Source organism: Mastigoproctus giganteus, chromosome 2 (genome assembly GCF_048544385.1).
Source record: "Mastigoproctus giganteus isolate SK-2022 chromosome 2, ASM4854438v1, whole genome shotgun sequence".
NCBI lineage: Eukaryota > Metazoa > Arthropoda > Arachnida > Uropygi > Thelyphonidae > Mastigoproctus > Mastigoproctus giganteus.
The window spans coordinates 109,455,919-109,475,425 of NC_143576.1; the positions used below are offsets into that span (position 1 = coordinate 109,455,919).

The window sequence follows — 19,507 nt, forward strand, 5'->3', positions numbered from 1 at the left end:
TATTAAGGGGGGGAAGGACCAGATATATTTTTATAACCGCAAAAACTGCGGACAGTTTTTGCGGTTATAAAAATTAAAATCTGCAGAGCGTACAGAGAGCATTAGTAACACTCTTGGGTTATTCTCAGAATTCCAGAGAAATTAAAGCAGTTTCGAACTACAATATTGTAATTTTTTAAAATAAGATAAAAACATCAATTAAAACTATTTATGTAAAAGTGATACATTTTAAAAATACCATCAAATACACGGCTGAAACTTTCTAGAACACCAGCATTCCTTTCATCATCATCAGCAGCATGCAATTCCGTATCACGTCGAGTGTTTATAAGCCTGCAGAAAGTCATCGTTCCATATACGCATGAAATTAATTCGCGGAAGATTTTGTACGACTGTCAAGTTGGCGCACAGGATCATAGAAAGTTGGCTATTTCATCAAAGACGAGGGCACCAGGACGATCAGTTCTGGCATGATACCATAATCTAACTCATTGCCAAATTATCGTTCTTTACAGTGACTGGTGCTTAACCTTCCCGTGCCACCATAATGCCGTATTACAAGGGATTATTAATGATTAATAACTGCTAGAATGTGGTATTAATCTTCAGTCCAATAGCGTACTCAGCCACCACAGAGATGTTAAACAATTGCAGCAAACTCGGGAGATGCTGGAACAACCTCCTTATTCTTCTGATCTGATCTACCTCCATATTTGGATAAAGGAGCCACTTCAAGAACACCGGTTTGAATGTGCAGATGGGAAGAACACGAGTTTCGGATCATTAATCGCTCGAGCATAAACATTTACAATGCTGCGATTGATTTTTATATTTTATTTAATCAGATTGAGACCAGAAATCACACTCCACGAAAGCATGGTCAATTGCTACTCCGATTATGCATGTTGACCTTCGTAGTGATTAAGCTGAGTAGGAGACAAATCCAAACTGCTGTAGCATGCCATTTCTTTTGATGGCTTCTGTGTGTGTAGCGTGTACTGACTACTTACAAGGACTTCTGACCTGTGTGCGCGGACATGTATTTTTATTTAAAGAGAAGTTGAAACAGTTAGTTTAAGCTGTGTCGTAATAGGATGTAGAATGCATTCAATTGCAAAGACAGACTCCCTCTAAGGACTAAAAGAAGAATTAGCAGAAACTTTGACCATTAGACTGGAACCTACAAAGACTCGCCTATGAAACAGTAACGCACACCCTGTTATCTGTAATAAAAAAGAAATTTCGAGGGCAGAAACAGGTGGGACAGCTGTCCAGTCCCTGATTGGAGTCTAGGCCCTTCATGGAAAGAGGAGAGTCAGTTCGGTGAGGTTTGCCACGTGTCCTGTCTCTCAGTGTCCCACAGGGTGAAACCATATGAACTTACCAATTTGTTATTTTCTTTTGACCTTTTTCGATGTGAAAAATACTGTTTTATAACATGTTCTGCATTTGTAGAAGACATCTCAAACTGTACAAGATATGGATGTTCTCTAGATATGTAGAGGTTGCTCAGAATTAGTAAGCAGGCTTACTGTTGTTAACAAAAAGCAGTGTCCAAACAGGATCGGAAAGGAGAAAGTTATTTTCAGTGAATCGTGTTTGAGAATGCTTCTTCCCTCTCTCATTTGTCGGCATCTTAATAGTGTGAACGAAAATAAGAAATACTGTTTTCTTTTTAATGGAATTATTTGAGAAAGAGAAAGCCATAATTTTTTTTTTCTGCTGGACCTTTCACTTTATTAACCATTTCTGCATTATTTATGAAGCCAGACACGCTACTCTTGCATATTCATCCACAATTATTACCCAATCAATACTTACTTCTACTGCCTGAAAAATTCAATTTAACACGTTTTCTTCCTGTTCAAGATGGCGGTGGGGAAAAAATGATATAATCGCACTGTGTCCTTCATCTTGCTGAATTCCTTCGCTATTATTTACACATTGCTTTAACAAAGTTTTTCTCATTTTTTACCAAAGCAACATTCGTTTTTTAACTCGGGGGTTTTCTACTTTTTATTGTCAAAGTCTTTTTAAGAAGCGGAGAGCAAAAGCATTTTTTCTTCTAGTCAGTTAGTTGCTAGAAAAAAAGTTTCCTTTGCTGAAAAAAGTTTGCTCTAGTAGCTTGTTTCAGCAAAGGAAAGTCACAAATAATTTTGAGGCTGCATCAACATAGTTTCTGAACACCTCAGATAATATAGTTTCTGTTCTACCACTCTGTATACAGAGCTTGTCCATGCATCATTGATCAACTTTGCCTTACTTCAGCAAGCAATAGCGCGTCATGAACATAGGTTGTCACGGCAATTCGATATTCGAGAATGGATAAGCAACGAGTGAACGTTAAATTTTGGGTTTTTATCTAAACTTTTGGGCAACCGAGACTCTTAAATTACGCATCTTTCCCACTTTTATATTTGACTAATAAAATCGTTCCTGGTTTGTCTGAAGACGAACCAGGAACGATTATGAAGATGGTTGAAGACAAACCAGGATTGTAACCACCCCCTTCTCATTAAGTAATCTTGAAAAGGGTCGTGAAATGTTGAGAACCAACTGTAGAATTCGTCTATAGAATAAAACCTTCATTTCGTTATTCTCTTGATATCTTTTTCGATTAGTTAATGAATTAACCCATCATTCTTTCAAGTTTAATTAACTGAAGAAGATAGCAGATGTCACGCAATTTGAATTTTCATTGCAAAAATTGATTACTCGGATTAAAAACAGCCACCGCATACCGATAATTGTGATATATTTTAATAAATTCTTTACAAGGGAAAATAAGTTACCATCTCTTTCTCTTTATTATTTCTTTGTTTTAGCCAGCAGTCGTATAAAACATGTAAATTGATGGATAATTTATACAGTCACATGTTCAGAACATCAGATTCAATGAAACAATATTGGTGATACAGTATGTCCAACTTGAAATTGTGAGTACAATATACAAAAATTAAAACAAATAATAACTTCTAATGCTTCAAGTCCTCCTCTATGGCGTGACACGAAGTCCATTTATAAAACTCCACTTTAAATCGACAAAATTATGAAGCTCCTCCGCGTTTGTTGCTTAGCGACCATTCACGAGTTTCTCCACTGATGGATGTCATCCCCGATTAATATTCATTTACCTTTTCTCTTCTTCTATTTTTCATCCAGGCCGAATTTTAGATTGCAGACTGCTTGTACTCGTCCGGCAATGATCGCGCTAGTAACACCACCTAGTGGGGAGTTACTTCACTGTGGCAGTGTGTGCTATCAACCACGAGGAGTGAGAGGTCGATAAATACTTAATTAAACATATGAAAGGCGAATACTGACGTGCTCGAGTGTCACATGTTTCACGATAACAATGTCACAGGTTCAGAGTATTGTACGACCTTGATGGAGATGAAGTCGGTGAATTTGGCTTATCGGCATCCGTGTCGTCGTTTTGCGCCTGCACCACCCTGCTAGTCGCCGCATCTAGGTGTTGATAATGGCATTCGGAACTTAGGTTCATTTTGTCCTCGCGCAGTTCGATGCTCCAGAATGGCAAACGAGGGCGAGTTCTCCTTTGTGACCAATAACGGTAACACGTGGCCATCGCGGCTACCAGCAAGAGGATCCCCAGGGTTACCAGGACTGCTACCAGTGGGACTGTTCCATCGGCGATAGTACGATCTGGAAATAAAATAACGCACAGTATGAGTCCAGTCAATTACTCACATACAGGATACGCTTAATTGCTATAATGATATAAATTAACCTACATTAATTAACCAATTAATCTAGTTCAGAAGTCTTCACCCTTTCCCTACTTTGAATACCACTATCGGATGAAAATAAGTTCTTTCGTATTGACAAATTTTTGCCCGTAATAGGGCAAATGCTTTTTGTTTGCTTCTGTGTATTATTGCGCAACGTTGAATGTTTCATCAGTGGTTTGGAAACAACTGCTCTAGTTAAAAGGTCATTAGTGGGTAATACGAATCTTAGAATATTATAAACAATTTAAATATGCGCGAAACTAATTCATTTAAGTTGGAAGCGTGCATTTTAGCACGCAATTTAAAATGTGATACTGCGTACGAGTACAACATAAAATAGTCAATAAATGTAACGCAGATTCAGTATAGTTGTTCAGGATTATGGATAGAATAGAATTTTGTAAAAATAAAAAATAAAAATGCATAGAACAAATCATAACCTGTTCCGTGGAATTTGGAGCAATTGATATAACGCAAATCCAGATGCTTCCTGCATTGGTTCAACAATGTACAATCCATGTTTATGGCCTCGGTTCAATGTCCAAGAGGTTCATACTTCTATTGATTCAAGCTATAAAATAGTCGATAAATGTATCAAAGCGAGGGTTTCTCTACTGTAATTATAAGTATCATTGATGCGCTCAATGATAGCGTGTAAATTTACATTCAAAACTTTAATTTCCTTAATATGCGTTAAAGCTTCAGTTTGTCCATTATTAAATGTTGGTTACATAACTTAGTGTCACATTTGGTCTGTAGTTGCTGGTACGTGACAGATTTCCCTTCTGAAGCCTGGGCACAACGCCAGGTCCAACTTAGTGTCCGAAAAGACATATTAATGAGTAGCCACGGCTAGTAACTAGCTCTATTTGGCACAGCTAAGAAAAATAAAGACTGAGATGCCATAAAAGTCTTCTTTTTTTTTATTCTCGAGTGTCACAGTGTTGATCATGTCTCGTTAAATGAATTGCTGCAGTTCCGGCACATAAACGCGGAAAATCAATTCCGAACAATTCGGTTACCCAGTCTACAATTCGAAATTAACTCCATTGAGTCAGTGTAAAATTAGTTAGCTCAGTTTTTCCCAGCCTCTTTTTTCAGATACTAATCATTACTGAATTGGAAACTTCGAACCATTTTTGTATTTGAGGTAGAGGACACGGGTCACAAAAAATTCCGAACAATATCGATGTATACTATAGTTTCCATTTGTGACATATCACTCCCCTAAAAAATGTCCACAGATCTATCATGAATTTTGTGCGACACTTAACACATTCCGTAGCCTTCAAATAAGATAATTAATACAGAATGGAACGAAGATGAAAAATCAAAACAGGTAGATCGTGACACGCACATGTGGCCATGTATTGCCAAAAATGTCACTTCAGTCTTTATCTTAATTAATATTTAATTAATCAATTAGTCTTAAATCCAACGTGAACAGTTGAAGATGTGGTGGGAAAAAAACTAAACAGTGACACGCTGATCTCTTTTTTTCAGAAATAAAAGTGAAATATTGGCTAGCAAACATAAACACTGTTTGAAGAAGGTTGAGGGTACATAAATGAACTTGATCAGCTCTAGTATCACGAACTTTTATGCCAATTGAAAACATACTTATGACATCACGTATCATCAATATGATTGGTTTAAGACCTGTCATTCTCCATCACCTCTCATGAAAACCGTTTCTAGCTGAACGTTTAATAACATACTTAATAAAATTATTCCGTCGGTTACTTTTTTTTATGAAAACTCCAAACACGAAAGACCTTGTGTGTGCCTTGAAGGTTGAGAAGATGAAAGAAGATAGGCTTCTTGTTGACAGTCTTGAATTTCTGTAGATTGTAATTTTCAGGAAATATGCGAAGATAGATTGCTCCAGAAAACTCAAGTTGAAGGAACAAATGAGGAAGAAAAAAAGTTCGTTCTGTGAATTGGAAGTCGGAGAGTAAAAGGACTGGTTGTGGCACGTATTCGGACTGCTTCGGAATTACAGAAGCCAATTCAGAAGAACAGTGCCCAAGGAAATATCTATAGAAAAGGCATGCAGCAGATAAAGAACGTCTATGAGACAAAGAGTGGAGAGACTCTGTTAGAGATGAATCATTAATTAACCTAACTGTCCTCTTCCGAATGGAATCTAGAAGACAGAGAGGTTTTGGGTACGCTGACCCCGATTGGGAATAATATTCCATGGTAGGGCGGATTTGCGATTTGTACAGAGTGAAAAGTAGCGGCGAGAGCGAAAGAGAAAACCAAGTTTTTTAGATGCCGAGAAAGAAATATTTGTAATGTGCTCATGCCGAGAGCGATTAGAAGTCAGGGTAATTCCCAGTAGAGATATATCATCTTGCCTAGAAATCACTGTCATCGAAGATAAGCATAGGAGCAGAAGAATCCTTTTTGCGAGATATAAGACAAGACTGAGTTTTAGGAGGATTGAAATCAACTAAGTTGTCTTTGCCAGACTGGAGATCAGCATTTATGGAACTGGTATTGGATTTTCCAGATGTTCTAGAAGTTGAAGCTGTTTGTGCAGGGCAAGGTTTCCTCAACTGGAAGGTGGAATGCAATGTGCTATCATCAGCAAAAGTATAGATAGGATTTCCAATCAATGGAAATACTTCAAAAAATATCATTCGAATAGAGAAATAAGTAACCAAGTTTTACCGAAAGATCAAGTTAGAAAATACATTGATGAGTCCCTATCTCCTAATGTCCGATAAATTTGAACATTTTGTTTTTCCTTTACATGATAACAGGAACAGTGCCATTTAGCCATGAAAGTGTTAATATACGAAGAATAACAATATTTCAGCGAATCATTTTGACAACTGACACTGCAATAGTGCTTTCGATAGCAGAAGGATTTCGAGATTAACTCACGTTTTCTAGAAAATTTTGGAATAAATTTTTAAATAACTGAAACATTGGTTTAGTGTGAACTACTGAATCAATGGGTGCCTTCTTGTATGACCGTAGTGAAGGTACTGTCATACGAGAGAACGCCAATAATCTCTCTTTGCTAAATCAGCTTTCAAGTTAATAATTTCCTATTCTTCTTCTTCTGGCGTTATAACCCAGAGTGGGTCTTAACCTTCTCAACGATATTCCACCAGTAAGCCCTCCCAGAAGTCAAACTTCTTATACTCATGATCTTTAAGTCCTCTTCTACGTCATCCAATAATTTCCTATTACTTTACAAAAAGGTCAATTAATATGGGTGAAACATGACCACAAAAATGGACCATACCTTAATGTGAACACAACGGAGAATCATAATTGCAGGATGGATTAAATCTGAATATAAATTATTTAAATAACTTTTGCACTCGTGAATGAATATCCAGTAATAATTATTACCCGGTAATGATTATTAAGTAGGAGTAAAAACTTCGATACTTCTGAATATTGAGAAAACTAAAGTTTCCTCACAAAATCCCTCCTAAGTGCCACGTGCCCATACAAGCCATTGAAGTGCGGATGACACAGCTGTGAACTTTGTGATGAACTCTGTTTACAGCAGGCAGCCTTACATTTCTTGCAGTACTCTGGCCGCATTTCTATACTGTCAATAATTCTTCGCGATCCGCAGATTATACCTACCTTAATGTCACCATCTCGGAAAACCATCCGAAGGCGTTGCCTGAATTGACTAACCGATAAAAATACCATTATCACTTAATCTTCCAGAAATCATTAAACTCTCGTCATAACGAAGCGCTGCTCAGATTAGTTGTGTGTCTGCTTATGGAGGATCTGTTCGGTGTACGCATCTCATTATGCATCGGCTGAGGGGATGGGGGATAAAGAGATTACGCACGGGATGATGATTAATGCGCTCCAGAGACGGGTGGTCGCTACTATTATATTAATGGGTGTAATCGAAAGGCAAGCAAGGCAACGGTGAGTATTCATTATTGCTTTTTCTCACTCTTTGATGCGGACATTAGAGATTTATAGCAACGGCTCTTTGCATCTTCCCATAGATTAGAGCGAAACGTTAGTTTAAATTACAGCTATTGGCGGACTTTGTGTGCCTTCCACGAACAGATCATCAGAAATGAACGGTTAGGGGTATTAGTTTAGGCAGTTAATATTTACTGTGGGCTTTGCACTGCGGGAGCTATTAGTTATGCTTAAAAGTGAACTCATAACGTACCCACTGATGTCCCCACTTAGCGAACTTTGCCATCTGTATACGCAAAATACTTGTTACCTTCGTGGAGTGATTTAGCTCCAATGTCCCGGCAATAAACATTTACGACCAACAGAATCGCCTTCATCACTGTTGTTTTAGGAATGTCCAATAGGAGGACTTAATCCGGAGAAATTTTGATAATTATAATGGTTACCAGGAGAGTATGAAAGTATGCCAATTTTCCAAAGAATCTTTTCTTTTTCTTTTGGTTTGGAATGGCATCATTAAGATGCAAGGTGCACCGTCATCTTGAAAATGGAGCCTTTCAGACAGTTCGCTAGTTACACTTTTTAATTAATATAAGCTTTATCTACCTCTTTCAATGTTCTTTCGGGTATGACTTAGTCTGCTTTCCCTCATTTTCTTTAAAGAGCAGAATGTGCTGCAAAATGTTTGCATTGTTCACTTTATTCATCCTAACGTGAAGTCCAGTGGGCTCTCTCCCAACTTTGAATTTTTGCACTTCGGGTTGAATAGAACCCTTCCCTTCCATCTATATGAGTTTAAGGCGTATGGAAACTTCCAACTCAGAGTCCAAGTTTACCAGAAATTTTCTCCAAACCTTGAAATCTGACAATTTCTGCCATACCTGGCTGTTTCATCGAATCTTTTCCTCATCGTAATCTTGCTCTAATAATGCAGACACTTCAGATGAAAACCTTTATAAGGCTGCCCAATCATCGATATTTTACCACTAGCGACAACCAAAATATTAACCACACTGAATAGACCCAACCCTAAAGAATTCATCCGCTCTCGGACAGGATTCTAATCCAGACCTTTCCTCATCTGGTGGCCATTCAGTGTGTTCTTCTGTGGCTATTGCCATCTATTTCCATAGCAGCTATCTTTTATCCTTTATGCAAATTTTTGGCGTTATTGCATCCGATATGGCCTAAAATAGTGCTGGTAGACTCGTGACAGTCATGATCGGAGTTGAACTTTCTGTAGAGACACAAGCAGGATCATTAGACTGCTAGGCAGGGGAAATTAGGGTCACGGAACAATAATTGCCTATTCTACTGACACCAGATATCACGAAATGTTCTTATCGTCATAATATAATAAGTACTAATAATATTGCGAAAATAATTTATATAAGACACTGCGAAATGACACACTTACTTGAGTTACTTCTCCTCGCGGTGGGCGCCAAGGCATGCCCTGTTCCTACACAATCGTGGCACCCGGCGCTTTCTTTCTCCAGACATACCTCTAGACAACGTTCAGGAAGGCAGCGTTCTTCCCTCCACTGGTAACCCTTCGTGCATGTTTTACAGTCGTTCCCCGTGTGTCCAGGCAAGCAGGCTGTACATCGTACTTGTCCCGAACTGTCTGGGGGGAGAGAGAGAGCGGAATAGACGGGTTAAGGTCACGAAATTGATAGTCATGAAATTTTTAAAGTAACAATTAAATAAAAAAGAAAGAAGGAAAGAAATTTATTAATAGATCAGTAGGACAGCTGATATTATTCAAAAATTACGTAATAATATTAAGCTTTAAAAATGATACATGCGAATTTATAAGAATAGTCTTAATAGCTCACAGCAGATCAAATTTTGCCTTCACGACGAGTTGTTGTGATATTGTACTACACGTACTTGCAGACAAATACATGTTGTTGTTTGCCAGTAGACAGTTGAGGAAGTTGTCTGTGTGTTGTGGTTAATATTCCACTGTTGAGCTTTTGATCAACTTGTTTTTTTTTGCCATTTGGTTGTTAATTATTGTGTTTTTATTAAGGAACTGTCGAACATAAGTCTTTCAGCTTTGAAGGACGGGAAGAGGTCAGCAGAAGATGCAAAAGAAGCCGAAAAAGCAAACGTTTTGGTTTTGCTTTTTTAGCATGACCAAAAGACTGCATCACAGAAAGCTTTGATTCATACTTGTGGCGATTGTAAGGCCCAGATGATAGATTCAAAGACTTACAAACAACACTTTGAAAATAAACATCCGAAAACACCACTTCTTGATGAACTTAAAGATGTTTGATGACCTTGTTATTTGGTTTTTAGGAGCATTAGCAACGAATGCCATATTGCTCCGGGGATATGCGGTGGTCATTCCCTGACCTTTCCGCATTATCCGTATTTGGTGGTCACGGGATCGAACCCCGGTCTAATCAAGAAGCGTATGTTACGCACTGCTGCTCCTGCCCACCTGGCTACGGAGGCGCCTGTTTGATGACCTAGCTGCTAGCAAGATGTGGCTGGCATGCATGGAATCTTTGCACAGCTTACCACATAAACATGTAGATCAATTGCTGTTTGTACAATATGAGATTTAAAATGTCCTTCATGTATTTACCATTATTTCTAAACAGTATCTAAATGTCATCTGTAATGCCCCGATCTCTTTTGACCTTGAATATTTTTCATAAACATTTGTAAGGTAACTGATGAAGCGAGATTTTTCATCTGTTCTATTTTAATGGGTCCTTGACCAAAAAGGTAAGAGTGGGAACAGGTTTTATTGCAGTTGATATGACCTCTGTCCTAAATAATATCGCCAAAAAGTTAATCTGAATTCATTTAAAAGATGAGACTCTGCTATGACTGCCTAAAGAATTTAAACTATGCAATTTAAATCTGTTCCTCAAATAGTTCCTTAAATTCTCTGTTCTCTGTTCCTTAAATCTGTTATCCACAAAAATTCACGAAAGGAAAAGATGGTCCTCCTAACTTCGTATCATCTGAATATGGATAAACAAAATTAGGTATTTTATGATTTCGAAATACTGAGAATCCTTAAATTTATATTTAATACTTAAAAACAACATTCGGTTTATATTTTAGAATTAAAACAACAATAATTAGCAGGAGTTATCTGTTTTTGATTGCTACTCACCAATCACTGAAGGTCCTGTGGTTATGTACGCGTTACTGTAAAAGTCCGACCTATCTACGCATTTTAATTAATTTCGCACCATTACCGCCCTGATACACTGATTCCTATCATTTCACAAATTCATATTTGTTAAAACCTGTTTAATAATTCCATTTCAGAATTATTTTCAATTATGATCGAAGTATAGTTCTGTTTATGGTTTGTGTTTCTATATTTCTGTTTCTACACTAAAATTTGTGAAGAAACCTTAACTTTATTTAAAACTAAATAAATGAACAATTTATTTGGAATTATTGGTTTTTGCAAATAGCCTTCCTAATCCTTTTTCAAAAAGGAACTTGCAAATATGAGAATTCAGAATAATATAATATAACGTAATAAATAATAGAATTTTGAGATTTTATACTTTTGAATACTACGCAAAATTATAATTTAGTTCTCTGTCAGGTCAACGATGATCAATGAGCACGTTGTAGTATTTTAAAATAATTTTCTTAAAATATACGTTAGTTTATATTATTCAAAATTATAAAACCTCCAAATTCTATTATATGTCATATTATAGATTATTTTACTTCAATATTGGTTATTCTACCTCAGAATTAATTTCGCCATAGTGCATACTGATCATTACAGAAACAGAGACCCCCTTATCGCTTTTAACTTTGGGTGGTTGACCCTAGACGAAGTATTGTGGGTATACAACGATAAGTTATACATATTTTCCTTTTGTATATATACTATGCGTTTTCCATTGATTCATCTAGGTATACACTGTGCTGCCACTTTATTAGGTACACCTATCTGGTAGCGTGTTAAGCCTCCTTTAGCCTGAATTTGTCTAGGCATGGATTGAACAAGATGCTGAAAACGTTGTGCAGGAATGGAGTACCATGCAGACATGAGTGTGTCACGCAGTTCCTTGATATTCGACGGAGATGTAGGCAGCAAATAGCCCTTTCCAGCTCATCCCAAAGATGTTCAATGGGACTGAGATCCGTGGACTGAGCCGGCCACTGCATCAAAGAAAAGTCATTGTCATGTTCCTGGAACCATTCTATAGTGATGCGGACTTTGTGCACCGGCGCATTATCCTGCTGGAGGTAACCATCTGACTAGGGATAAACTGTCAACATGAACGAGATGCACTTGGTCAGCAACGATGTTTAGGTACGATATGGCATTCAGACGCGAGTCTGTGGGTATCAATGGACCCAACGTGTGCCAAGAAGACATTCCCCACACCATAACACTGCCCCCACCACCTTGCATAGCAGTCGTCCGACATGATGTGTCGGACGGGTCCATGGATTCATGTTGTTTCCGCAAAATTCTGAGCCTTTATCAACATGATGCAACAGGAACTTCGACTCGTCAAACCAAGCAACTGTTTTCCAATCCTCAATAGTCCAGTGCTGGTGTTTCTGTGCCCACAGGAGGCGAGCTCTCTTGTTCTTCATTGAACACAAATGTACGCGATGTGGCCGTCGGCTGTTGTAGCCCATTCACAACAAAGTGCGACTAGTGGTCCGTTGGGATATTTTGTTCTGCGCACCAAGGTTGTATTCTGACGTGATGTGCGACATTGTGGCCTGTCCGTTTGCTTGCACAATTCTAGCCATCCTCCTCTGACCTCTCATCAACAAGCAATTTTCTTCCATAGAAGTGCCGTTGAGAGGATGTTTTCTTTTCGTTGCACCATTCTCGATACACCCTTGAAAACTGTGGTGCGTGAAAAGTTCAGGAGAACTGCCGTTTCAGAGATGCGTTGTCCAGCACGTCTTGCACCTACTACCATGCCACGTTCGAAGTCCGTTAGATCACTCTTTTTTCCCCATTCTTGCTACGGTTTGTACATTTAACTGATACTAGAAAGTTTGTTCTGCTGCATTTATATTCACAACCCTGATCATGTGACCTGCAACGTTGTGGGACAAACCATTTGTGTTCACAGCAGGGGTGTACCTAATAAATTGACACCACAGTGTATATCGTAATATGATTATCATACTATGACCTTACTCACAATATATCAATACGATGTGCAACGCATTATGGACGTAGTGTATTCATTGCCAACGCAATAAATAAATTCAGTATATTAATTCAGTACATTAAAGTCAGGGTCTATGGGTGCACACACACAACACAAGAGACTAACTTCTGAGATTGGATTCTTAGATAATAAATCTGGAATGTACTTTAATTTGAAGAATGAATCAGGAACAGAGTTTTTATATTTTATGCTAAATTTATTATGCCTTTGTGTATTTATTATCCAACTTTCCACGAATATTTTCAGTTTAAAAATAGTATGACACGGAATAATTCTTATGGGTCAGCTAACTTAACAGTTTGGGGTCCAGTCACTTAGTGCCTATTCCAGGAGGCGCACAAGCGCTTCTTTCAGAAATTCGTGCTAAGAATTTCAAACATTTAGTTTCAATATGTTGTATTTTTGCTGCCCGCCTGGGGCGGTGTTTTGGCCAACGCAGTAAGGTAATTTTCCAAGCGAGCATTCTATAACGCGAAAGGTCCACCATAAGCGTAGGCTGGAATAGCTGGATTTGCATCTTTATACGAGTAGAAGCATCCCGAAGCAAGTCCAGAGCATCAATAGAGGGAGGGGGGAAGGATTGTAATCGACCAGCGATCTTCGTAGGATTGATGCTTCAATGTCAGTACACAGATAGCTCTGTCTCTCCCGACGCCGCACGAACAACGGTATGGTCTAAAATTCCGTTGGTGAGCTTAAAGTTGACGGCTGTGACATTTTCAATCGGGAACTGAGTCTAGAGAAACGATGCTGTCAAGAAATATTACCTTTCGCGTGGAAAGGCCAGTGAACTGCGCACAAATGATGAAGACAACGCGAATGTGTCTGAAAATATTCTCTCCTTCGCTACTCCAATGTCCCTTGTCGTAATACGAGTAGTTCTACTGCAGAAAAATTGCCACGTCTGTATAAAGAAAGGCACTTCCGGTCTAGCTTTAAAATACGCTAATTTGTGAGCAATCGTAGTGATCTTTTCGGTAGACGGCTAAAGGTTTCTTATTGCCCAGCGTCAGAAGTTCGATTCTAATAAGTTATGGATTTTTATTTGTTTATTTTTCAATTTTTAAAGAAACCTTTAATTAAACATAATCTTTGGAAGTTGCGAAATCATAAATTATGACTTTTAAGCAAATCTTTGTCGATACCGAGGCGTACGGTTTACATTTACAGAAGACGCCTATTTATCCTCGATGATTATACGCAGATACATGACGGCATTTATAGATAAAATGGAATTAGATAAATTCTCCCGAGCAGGCCGGATGAATCCATGTCATTTACTAAACCCGAACTGTCGGTAGGATTATTTCATATTGATGGAGTTTGGGATTCGCATCAATTACTTTGCGCTTCTAACTTTGACGGTTATGCTTGGAACGGTAGAGTTTGTGGCGCATCTAATAGAACCGTGAGTCTTCAGACATGGAACTACCACTCATTTGAATATTAAATGTTCCATTCACTGTATTTGAAGTGAATGCTTCTTAAATTGCAAGTAATATGACCACAACGTCTGTATACGCGTATTTAATCCTCTGTTTTTATATACACTGCCCTACCATTAATATCCAGACACCTGCCTTTAAACAAAAAAGTTTTTATTGTGTCATTTAATATTTTGTGCTGAAACCTTTTGCTTTTATGACGGCCTTCAATCTTCGCGGCTTACTCTCAACCAGCTTTTTATAAATGTCAGGTGATATGTTCCTCCACTCGGCCTTTAACGCAGCCACCAGTTCTGCCTTGTTCTTTCGGAGCGGAGATCTCGATGTGCCAGACGATGCAATACATCCCAAACATGCTCGATAGGGTTCCGATCAGCACTCTGGGCTGACCAATCCAACTTGTCCTCAAACCACTCTGTCACGACCCGAGCAATATGTCATGGTGCTTTGTCTTTCTGATACAGATATGGGCCTTCCCCGAAGTATTGCCATAATGTTGGAGGTGCATAATTGTCCAGATTCTGCACAGCATACATGGTTTTGTCGATAACGACTAATGGGCTCAAGCAAAACCATGAAAGGAGCCCCATACCTTGGCACTGTTTCCATCAAACTTCATTGTTGGGATCATACAATCAGGAAGGAACTGTTCCCCTGGCATTCGCCACACCCAGGAACGGCCATCAGACTGGTAGAGTGCGAACCTCAACTCGTCTGTCCATAGAACTATTTTCCACTGCTCTACAGTCCAGGATTCGCGCTCCTTACACCGTGTCAATCGGCGTATAGCATTTGATGAGGTGATCAGTAGCTTGTGAACAGCTGCACGACCATTATAACCCATATCATGGAGCGTCCTTCGTATTCTACTAGCGCAATACTCTCACAGAGGGTTTGTGTGACTTGAGACAATGGTAAATTACGATTTGCCATTGTCTCAAGTCATCTAGTTCTTCACAGAATTCTCTTGTCTTTCTGCTAGTATACCAGGCCGTTTTTTTGGCAGATTCAATCCCATTCCTCACATTTGCATATGACGTCACTAACCGTTGACCTAGGGATCTCCAGAGTGACTGCGATGTCTTGTACAGAACGCTTATTTATGTGGCATTCTACTATCATTCCACGTTGGAAGTCTGTTAATTCTGTTGAACGTGGCATCTTGCATACCCACTTTTGCAATTCTCTATTCGAAGCCCAGTGTGCATATTTATAGCAGGTTCCGTGACGTGTTGCATGCATAGGATCTGCTTCCCCATCCATGGAGGGGTGTCCAGATATTAATGGTAGGGCAGTGTATACCACTATGGTACAAAAAATGTAAAGACCTTGTCCGTACATTAATTAATTTACGATGGATATTTTTAACATATACTCAATGCCTTTAAATTTTTATGAATTCAAAATTGGTTATGCTGTCAAAAAGGTAACGTTTTGGCAACATATGATTATAGGGGTGGATATCGGGTATGTGTAATTTACCTTGACGTTGTTCAAGTATGACTTGTTTGAGTACGAATTCCTGTCCATAAATTGTTTGCAAGTGGAATTTAAGTCCATTGCAGAATTGTATTCGGCGCAGTGGAGGGGGGGGGGGGGTATGTTTCTGATGATCGCAGTTGTAGAAGATGTCTTCCAAGATGTTTTCTACATTGGTTTAGAGTATCTTTGGATCATTTCCTAGTGTCTTTGTTCTTTATAGTATTTAATAATAATATCGAAAGGAATTTACAGTATTTGAACTTCAAATTTAAATCTGCACCAATAAAATAAAGTTATACAAGTGTATCTAACACAGTTTTCGACTGTAACAGAGAGAATCTCTAGAGGCGGGTCAATATTATTTAAAATTTCTCCAAAACACTAATTAGCCAATTTTAGAAGACCTTACTTAAACAATATTAGAACTTTTGGAGAACAGGCCTAGATATGGGCTAAGTACATTGAAAGTATACCCTTTATAAGGGATTGCTATCACTCACTAAAAATATCCTCTGTTATTTTTCTATTACTGCATTAGGTTTGTATTTGATTTATATGAGTTTTATATCTGTGCTGGAAATGTTGTTTACAGATTAGAGCCAAAGGAGAAACAACATCAAAATTTTTGGCAGAAAGTCCTGGCAACTTCCTTCAGACTGCGGCTGGGTTAGAAAACGTGGTGTTAAATTAATCAGATAAATGCTTCTTACCTATTGAACAGCGTCCTGACGACGTGAGGTTCGTGCAAGAACAGTACTTGCATTCTTTATCAGCACGAAAATAGTGGGGAGCACAACGTTCACACCACTGACCTGCGTAGCCACGAAAGCAGGTACAGGCGATACTATACGCAGTCCTCGTGCATGCTAGCATTCCCGGCTCTGTACAGTTACATTCTGCAAGAGATACCAGTTATTAATATGCAAGAATAGAATCAGTTTTTAAATATTGATATAAGAAAAATTTCTTAAAATATACACTAAGAGTCAAAAATATACGAACGTTACTTCTGGATGCAGAAAAACAAAAATTTTACACATTTAGAGGCAATGCACTTCGGAAACAGTTTTGTGGCTTAGTATAATTTTCAACGAGTTATTGGAAATGCTGCGATTACTGAAAGTATTTTCAGGAATGTTTCTGGTAATACTTTCAGTTAGTCGGTCTCAGGCGAGGGAAACTCGGGTTTTTCGTCGAGCGAATAGAAATTCGACCTCAGAACACACGCGATTCACAGACAATATACACGGAGCAACCATGGCCTTAGTCGCCGCTGCTCCTAAAAACCCAACAACAACCAACCTATCCAGATGGACTGAATAGAATCGAAAACAGATATCAATTATCTCCAATCAAATGCAGAACCGAGGAAGCCAGTAATATTAGTGTAATGGAATCCTTAATGAAAAGTATTAAGAATCTTCAGATAGAGGAACCAGTAGGCTGCAATAATCATTGTGGAATTTACTAAAAGACACAACTAATGTCAAGAGTAAAGGTAAGAGAATTTTTCTTTCAAGAAGGGTATCTACAATAGTCTTAGAGTTTTTAAATTCTTTTCAGCGAGGCCAACTTGACGTTGTTAACAACCGCAAATTCTAAACGTTAAGTGTTAGGAGAAGTAATCATAAAAGTTACTTAGCGTTTTATACCAACTAAGAGGTATTTTACAAGGTCTAGATTTAAACGGATGCCAGACAAACCTGATGAGACTCGTGGTAGAGAATTAAAATCTTGAATGTTAGGTTAAGTTAAGGGCCAACGCAACTAAGGCTATAAGTGTCAGTATATTGTTTGTAATTGCGTGTATTCTTCGGTCAGTTTGCTATTTACAGGATGAACAACCCTAGTTTCTGGAAGCTAAAAACCATGCAATCTTCACTCGAGACCAACTAACTCAGTCACTTTGTGAAAAAAAAAGCATATAGAAATTCCTCGCGTCAATGACAGAATTCAAACTCTGGCATTTATCACCCCCGGGGGGGGGGACTTTAATTCGAATTTCAAGAAGACTGCCATTATAACCATTGTGCTTCTACCTGCGAGGAAAAAATCGCAGAATGCATATAAATTATCAAGACACATGCCTACAGTACACTGTACTGTAGGCATGTGTCTTGTAATAAACTGCAGTCAAATTGCTAAGTGGGTTAGACAAGCTAAAACAGATTACCAGAAGTCTTTGGCTGAGAATGGGAAGAAAATGAGCAAAGAGTTCTTTGCTTATGTTAACTTGAAGAAAAGGAATGAGCCACATTGGCCCACTGAATATGAATGGCATAAATACTGATGACTGCTCATATTGCTAAAAAAAATAAATAAATATTTTGCATTGATATTCCTGCTTAAAGAATTTTTAGGGATGAGATATTAGAATTGTTATCTAAATGGGAGCTAAATAATTTTATGATAACTGGGAGAAAAGTGGAAGAGAAACTGTTGTAATTAAAAGGCACCTGGAGCTGATGGAGTCTCTCCATTTATATCAAAAGAGGTAAGCAAACCTTTAATTATTAAGAGCATTTTTATTTTCATGGGAGATCCCTATTTTTTTGAGATGTGCAAATGTCTGTCCTATTTGCAAACAGGACAGACATTTGCACAAACCTGCAGTTACAAACCTGTAAGTCTGACTTATACAAAAAAAAAAAAAAAAAAAAAAAAACAATTTGACAATACAAGAGAATACAAAAAAACAATTTGACATCACACACTTAGATTTCAGCAAAGCTTTCGACATTGTTCCACATGAAAAGCTGCTATACAAATTGGAGTAGTATGGCATTGGGGACAAGTTAGTGCTACGGATAAAAGATTGATGCAGTGTGCGAAGGCAGAATGTCACATGGACTAATTGTTGAGTTGAATCCCTCAGGGTTCTGTGTTGTTTGATCCTTACTGTTTTTGATATTTATTAATGATATTGATGGGAATATCAAGTTGAATATCTGTTTGCTAATGATATAAAGGCCCTGTAACATTCTTCCTCAATCTAAATATATGACCCTCTCGTGTGTTATCTGAGCAAGAGTAAGAATGTTGTCAACGTTTCGATTACTCAATCTATTAAAACCCTTAGACAACTCAATCAAATTTCCCACCAGGACTTATGAGTGCCTTATTCTACTAGGGAATAAAGCTTAAGACATTAACGGTGTAAGTTCAAATGGTTAGTCGAGCAATGATGTATCCTATGGTAAATTTTAAACTGATAAAATAAATAATAAATCACAGATATGGCCTTATATGTAAGTCAAGTAAGGAAGTCCTCGCTCTTTGTATCTTTATTTCTTTGTTGGATATTACTCAGTTCCATTCTGGTAAGATGTCGCTTTTTCTTGAAGTAAAACAGGAGAAAAATCCCTAATATGAAACTGGCATTGGCGCAAGAAGATGACTCTTTGCATATTAAATTTTCCTTTAGTTCTGTCACGAGACTCGCAACTGTATTACACACAGCAATAGTTTCAAAAGGCTCAGGATTTTCTTAATGCCTTTCGAGTGTGATACTGGCATACACACTTTTGCACGACTGTACCTCTCCTTCTCTGGAATTTTCGTCCAACTAAATGAAAATTTCAGTTTTCGTTTGAATAGCCACGTTCCTGTTTGCCAAAACTGTTTTCCAGTACATAACTCGTGTCAGCGCTTTTGTTTTTTTTTCGGGTGTATTCTGTTACATTGTAATCCAATCGCATATGTAAGAAATAACAAATAA

General features: G+C 38.1%; 1 protein-coding gene across 1 annotated transcript in view; it reads right to left on the reverse strand.

Moving 5' to 3' along the window:
• Nucleotides 1-2,807: 2,807 nt before the first annotated feature.
• Nucleotides 2,808-19,507, reverse strand: part of LOC150089489 (uncharacterized) — a 74,392-nt gene continuing 57,692 nt past the window's right edge. The window contains exons 4-6 of the mRNA XM_090389519.1: nucleotides 16,500-16,685; nucleotides 9,085-9,294; nucleotides 2,808-3,666 (exon numbers count right to left, since the gene is read on the reverse strand). Of these exons, the coding sequence (XP_090245645.1) occupies nucleotides 3,359-3,666; nucleotides 9,085-9,294; nucleotides 16,500-16,685 (704 nt within the window). The 3' untranslated portion in view covers nucleotides 2,808-3,358. The remainder of the gene's footprint in view (nucleotides 3,667-9,084; nucleotides 9,295-16,499; nucleotides 16,686-19,507) is intronic.